Source organism: Bactrocera tryoni, chromosome 5, assembly GCF_016617805.1.
Source record: "Bactrocera tryoni isolate S06 chromosome 5, CSIRO_BtryS06_freeze2, whole genome shotgun sequence".
NCBI lineage: Eukaryota > Metazoa > Arthropoda > Insecta > Diptera > Tephritidae > Bactrocera > Bactrocera tryoni.
The window spans coordinates 63,151,430-63,158,542 of NC_052503.1; the positions used below are offsets into that span (position 1 = coordinate 63,151,430).

The 7,113-nt window shown below is 29.0% G+C and overlaps 1 protein-coding gene across 1 annotated transcript; it reads left to right on the forward strand.

The window, feature by feature from the left end:
* Window positions 1–359: 359 nt before the first annotated feature.
* LOC120777804 lies at window positions 360–6,155 on the forward strand. The gene is made up of 2 exons (XM_040109337.1): window positions 360–532; window positions 5,446–6,155. The coding sequence occupies exons 1-2, from the start codon at window positions 424–426 to the stop codon at window positions 5,700–5,702; spliced, it is 366 nt and encodes a 121-aa protein (XP_039965271.1). The 5' UTR covers window positions 360–423; the 3' UTR covers window positions 5,703–6,155.
* The last annotated feature ends 958 nt before the right edge of the window (window positions 6,156–7,113 follow it).

Below are 7,113 nucleotides of genomic sequence, written 5' to 3' on the forward strand. Positions count from 1 at the left end.
TGTTTACTTACGTGCAAAATACTAACATGTATATGGGGATCGCTTCGCCGGTGCGCGTTAATAAACAAAATAAAATGCTAAACAACAATAATAACAACAACTGAGTAAGCGCAGACATCAGCAGCAGAGAGTGCTGGCATTTGGTTTAAATATGAGCGTCAGCTCGATGTGAATTTCAGTTGAAAACTCGATCTCAACGTAAACAGATCAACAATCAGAACTATAAAGTCCAAGTTAGCAGAAAGCTAAAGCAAATTTAAAGCAAAGCAGAAAAATAAATAAAATTGTGTGTTTAGAAAAATTACTTTCTTGCTGAAAAAAAGCTTTTGAATTGCAAAAGTATAAAAAACTTTGTTAAATCGAGTGAGAAAACAGCATTTTCTATCAAAAATAATAAAATATTTTTACAACAATCACAAAAAAATGTGCTCACTAAAAGTGTGTTTAATCTTCGTCGCGGCAGTTATTGCTGTCAGCTGCATAAGCAGTACAAATGCTGCCGTATTCACACAACCCGCTGCCTTCCATCCTGGTGAGTAAAACTTTGTTTCAGAAACTGGAAAAAATAGAAGAAAATATTGTAAATCTGTATATGTGTGCGTGCAATATGGTTTTAAATACTGTTGTGAATTTTGTTGCAAAAAAATTATATTAGTTTTGCCATTTTTTGCCTCAAAGTGCTGAAATAAATTTAATTTTTTATAAAAACTAATGCAACGTATCTTATATGTACGCTTAATAGTTTTCATTTACTTATGTATTTGCGTATTTTGTTGAAAAACTAAAAAAAATAATAGTGATTTAGTCACTTTTTAGAATAAAGCATCAGACAATTAAAACAAAAAAAAACTATAAATTGTTATGAAAAATTGTAAAAATGTGTGATTGTGCGTTATTTACATATTTGTGAATTTAGCTGCAAAAAAATGAATATTGACTTAGCCACTTTTTGTTGTGAAGCATTAAATGATTGCGTATTAAGGTTAAATTTTAGTTGTTTATCAAAAATTGTATGATTTTAAGGCTAAATTTGTTCTGAAAGACTCTAAACATTAAAATATTAATGAGAATTTTAAATACAGTAAATAAAAGTATATAAAAATTGTTCAAAGTCCACAAATATATTAAAAAAAACTATTTGATATGCTTGTTAGTTTGTCTTTTATTTTTGTATTTAATAACCTTAACTGCCTTGTTTGTATGGTTAAATTGCGTTTATGTGCTTTTTAACGATTTTTGGCATAAGTGTAGGCAGGTTCGTTGCTTAAGTCTTTAGTATAAAAGTCTTTTTCATTCATTCTTTGTCTTTTATTCTTTGTCATTTAGAAATTGAAACAATGGAATTTATCGTTTATAAATAAAAAATATTTCTAAATCGTAACACGATTAACAAAAGTTGTATTAAGAGAAATATAATTAAAAAATAACTAAAAACATTTACTCTAAAATTTAGCAAAAATTGTTACAAAGGAATTTAAAAACTTAAAAATGTTAAACAACAATTTTTTATTAACAAGCTATAGTCATTAAGTTCAAAACAAGTAAAAAAAATATTTTTATATATTTTAGTGATATAGTTTCTTTTAAATTTGTTTTAAGTCATTAAGTTCGAAACAAGTAAAAATATTTTTATATATTTTAGTGATAGAGTTTCTTTTAAATTTGTTTTAAACATAAAAAAAGTTCAAGCCAACTTTAATTAACATAACGATACACAAATTTGCTGAATTCTTTTTCATCCACAACTTTTTCCCACATCTTAAGCTGTTTTCCTTGACACACTCAACAATTTTATATATAAGTTCACACTAAAAACTACTTTTTCTTAATATTCCAAACGCATGCGCACATTTTGCCGGCACAACAAGCTCTACGCGCATCCTTGACTTTCATTTTTTTCCAATCATATTTTTTCGTTCTTTTAAGCAGCATTTTTAAAGCGCCAATTAATTACGTTTACGCGATTTAAAACAAAACGTAAATTTTGCAAGACTCGAAAAATGTACCGGTTTTTTGCTGTTTGCTAATCAACAAAAAAAATTTAAAAAAATCGCACAAAATTAAATAAACAACGTGACTGTGAGCAAATGTTCAGAGAAATATTCTAAAGCGCCTTGCTTGAAATGCAGTTAGAAAAACCCAGAGCGCGACCTCATTTCAAATGGAACGGAACTGAAATCGAAAAATTCCCGCCACAAAGCTGTTTTGAGCACTGATTCATTGCTCTGAGCAATATGCGTATGTACATATGTATGTAAAGCTATTTGGCTTTTTGGTTAAACCAAAAAATTTGCATTTGACGTCAGTGAACGCCGTCCAAAATACAATGAAAAAAGTTTAAAATATACAAAAACAAAAAAAGTAAAAAAGCACAAAAGTAAAATAAAAACAGTTTCAACTCTGCTTCTTGATTTTGACAATACACACACTCACATGCAAATATTAGTTCCAGACCCTTGTCGCTATAGTAATTGGCGGCGCTGACGTCAAAGCGCTCAGCGTACGAGTGATAAACGATAAGCGCGTAAACAAGAACCGGTAAAACTACACCGGCGGGTAAAAACAATACACAAAAACACCAAAAAAGCGGTTGCCGAAGAATTCCACTGGCATACATGTAGAATGCGGCTCAGCTTTTACGCGCTTACATATGCAAAATACACATAATTTGTTTTTTTTTTATTTTTTTGTTGAAACTTATTAACCAATTTTCTAAATATTACGCTTTTGTTAATCATTCATTAGTATTAATGGTTTTTTAAGACGCAGCAGCAGCGCACGCATCTGTACTTTTTTGTTTTTGTTGTTGGCTTTTTAGTGTCACTGTGTATTTTGTTAATTATGTTTGTTTTTGTTTTTCGCTAATTTATGCTGCTTTCGGCTGAATTCAAGCATGCCAACTAGCTACAATAAACTAAGTAAATACTTTTATGGCGACAACGCGACGCCTGGAAGCTGAAGGTCGTTTGGCAAGGCCTGTTTTCTGCTGGTTTTGTATGTTTTGCTTCTTTACAAATGCGGTAACATATTTTGATCGCTGCTTTTATGGCACAAGGAATTGTGGATTACTTTTCTTGTTTTGATTTGCAATTATTTTTTGAACTTATTTAATACAATTTTGATAAAATAATAAAAATAGTAAAAACAATGCTTTATTCAATATTAAAAATAACTGTTACAAAAATTTTTTTTTGTTTCAATTAAAACAATTTTGCATGAGAATGAAAAAAACAACAATTTTGACAAAAATTTATGAAAACTAATATTAATTAAAAAATATTATAAAATTTCTTTTTTCAAATTTTTCATATATTTTATAAAATTAATTTTTTTTTATCTTTTTAACCAATTTTATAAAATTTTTTTTTCAACTTTTTTAGTTTAATATGTTTTTTATTTAAAAAATAACAATTGTTTAAAAAAGTAAATACAAATTTTAAAAACTTATTTTTAAAATATTTAATTTTAATTGTTTTTTAGTTTTTTTTTTGTTTTTTTTTACAATTGCATTTGTTTAAAAAAGTAAATACAAATTTTCAAAACTTATTTTTAAAATATTTAATTTTAATTGTTTTTTAGTTTTTTTTTTGTTTTTTTTTTAGTTTAATATGTTTTTTATTTAACTAAAAATTACAATTGTTCAAAAAAGTAATTACAAATTTTCAAAAACTTATTTTTAAAAATTTTTAAGTTTATTTTTTTTATTTTTGAAGCGAATTTTCTCAAATTTAATAATTTCTTTAATTTATTAAAAAACATTTTTAATTTATCTTGATCCATATTTTATGTATATTTTTCTAAAATTAGATTTCTAAAATTTTTTTAGCACCTATTATATCGTTCTAAAATTAGATTCCTGAAATTGTTTTACCATATTTGTGTTAATTTTGCGATAAAAATTTTTGCATCAAAGCATTTCTTCCTATATATTTACATACACATATTTTGCATATATGTACATATATACATATATGTAAATACATAGGAATAAATGCTTTGAAGCAAAAGTTTTTATCGCAAAATACATACATATCTATATAACTGACTTCAAATCTTGAGCATTTTGCGCATGCGCAAATTATACAAAATAGCACTGAACTCACACGCCAAATGCGGCAGACGTCGTGTCACGTTTTTTGCATTTCTTGAATTTATTTTCTATTTCATTAATTGATTTTTTTCTAATAGCGCTGTCAATATCGCTGACGTAGCAATCTATTTCGACACTTTTGCTTAATGAATTTTGTGTCGATTTTAATGACATTGTTGCTTATAATGAGTAATCAGTAATTTTTTTGTTGTATGTACAGAATTCGAATGAGTTCATACATTCATGAATGTTTCTATACAAATTGCTGGCTATGTAATTAACAACAAAAGACTCACATTTAATGGTTTTAAAAGTTTATAAGTAAATATGTATCTGTGCTTTTTCATGTCTTAAATCTTTTGTAAATCAGCTGTAGTTTGAAAAAGTTCGCGCCATAAGTCTTTTGTTAGACTAAAGCAAAAAAATAATAGATGCCATTAATTGGAGCGTATTAATTAAATTTAATAGCTTAAGAAAAACAATTTAGTATTTAAAACAAAAACTAGGCATTTCAGTAAATAAAGCTGAGGTTGCTGAACTCATAAATAAAAATGTGAAAACAAAACAAAAACAATTATTGCAAAATTTTAAGACTATTAGAAGCAATGCAATTAATTAAAAATGCGCTTTAAATGAAAAATTTTATAATTATGATATTTTATAATTTTTTCATAAAAATGTTTTGCACAAAAGTATCCATTCGTGGTGGCAACATTAAAAAATTAATTACATTTTCACACTACCAAATAGCATAATTCACACTTCAAGCAAATGTATAAAAAAAAAATAGATTCGCATTAAATTGCAATTGCTGGCAACCTTCAGTTGGCAAGTTCGTTGTTTAAGTCTTTTGTTTTACACTACAAAAGCGCGCACAAGCCGCAAAGGAAGCACTTCCTGCTCAGACACACAAACATGCAGACAATTGCATACAATTTTGCATATACACGCACAAATTCACATAGTTGTAAGCAGTTATATTGCAACAGCACCCAATGCATACAGTGCAACAACAACAACCGATGCTTGGCATGCAAAATTCGCACGCAAAAACATTAAGCGTTACACGCGTTTTCACTGCTTTTAGTTGTTGTCATTGTTGTTGTCTTTTCATATTATAATTACTTCCTCGTCGTTGAGCTGCGCTTAGCCGACAGCAACAGCAACAAAAGCTATACAGCAAGCATAATAAATCGCAATGCAATCAATACGCGCCAACACACACACACGCATATATGTATATTTTACATATATATTTCCATATATATACATATTTATATACGCGATATGCATATTTATCGCATGAGTAATAAAACAATTTATTAACTTCCGCTTTCTCTCTTTGCTCTTTTTAGCACATCGTGGCAAGTGCTTCGATAAGATCACCCGTCGTGCCATGCTGCCGAACAAGGAGTACAAGCCGAAAGGCATTTGCGCCGTCATGACATGCGACATACACAGACAGACGATCAATATTGAGACCTGCCCGTACGTGGAGATGCCCGGCTGTGAAGAGTTGCCCAGCGATCCCAATTGGGCGTTCCCCAAGTGCTGTGCGCAATTCAAGTGCACGGACTTCAAGACCGGCAAGGAGTTCATTGTGTCGGCGTAGAGGCCATTAAGCTGCGCTGAGCGGAACAATAAATAAATTAAAATAATAATGATAAGAATACTCAAGTGCCGCATGCCACGCGTTGAAGGCCGGGAGGGCAGTGTTGGGTGCAGTATGGCAGTGCGAAGGGCGGGCGTGAGTAGGGAGGCGTGTGGCGCGAAAACGTGATTTTATGCTTTTACTTACCATTACTACCTTTAACTACTATTAAAACTACAAAATACTATTTTTAAATGTGTGAATCGTCTACAAAGTGTGCGTGCCTGCAGCGTTAAAGCTCTTTTGAGGAGCTACTACTCTGGCTTTAATTATGTTATTCTAAATTTTTTGTTATTACTCAACTGTCTCACTCATTAAAAACTTCATTAGTGTGTAAGATTATTTATTGAAAAAAAAAAATCAAAATCAAAAACAAAAACAAATTGTAAATACTCGTTTTTCGCCTAAAGTTTTAGTAAGAAAATATTTTCGTTAATTTTTGTGATTATAATTTTTATAATTTAAAATTTTAATTTCTAATTATTGTAATGAAATTTTTGTTTGATTATTGTAATTAATTTTCTATAATTTTTTTTAATAAGTTATTTTAATTTTTATAATTATTGTTTCCTATTCTGGTAATTTTTATTTGGTTTCTGATTTCACTCAAAGTTTTCCTTAATAATTTTTTTTTCTAATTTTTTCCTAATTCTTTTAATTGAATTGTTACAATTTTCATGTATATTTTATTTTATTAATTTCCTTTTTCTTTATTAAACTAATTACTTTTATATATTTTTGTGCGTGTGTTGGCATGTTTTTAAATAATTGTAAGTTAATTATTTAAAATTTGTAAAGTAAAACTCTCAACTCATTAATTGTGGGTTAGCGTTCTTGGCTTGCCCATTTAGTTTTAGCATTAAATGTGTATTAATATAGTATTTATTAGATAAGTTTTGGAAGAAATGAATTCAAATTAAAAACAAAACATAAAAATTAAATAAAATACAAAATATAAATTAAAAAGTGGCTTTTATTTAAATTAGCTAGTGACTTAATTTGTCGATGTCGATGTGAAAATTATAAGAGCAGACCCTGAATATTTGGGGTTTCGGATACTTGGAACGCAAGGGTTCTTACGTATCGCAAATAAAGACTTGAAATGATATTAATCTGGGACTTTAAATTCTACTACGAACCCTCAAAATTAATAAATAGACCTGATAAATTAAAATAATAATGATAAGAATACTCAAGTGCCGCATGCCACGCGTTGAAGGCCGGGAAGGAAGTGTTGGGTGCAGTATGGCAGTACGAAGGGCGGGCGTGAGTAGGGATTCATTTACAAAAAATTGAGTCTAATCCAGGAAACTTATATGCTTGGTCTTCTATATGCATCTCTGTCACTAGTAAGGGGGTATTCTAGTCTAGA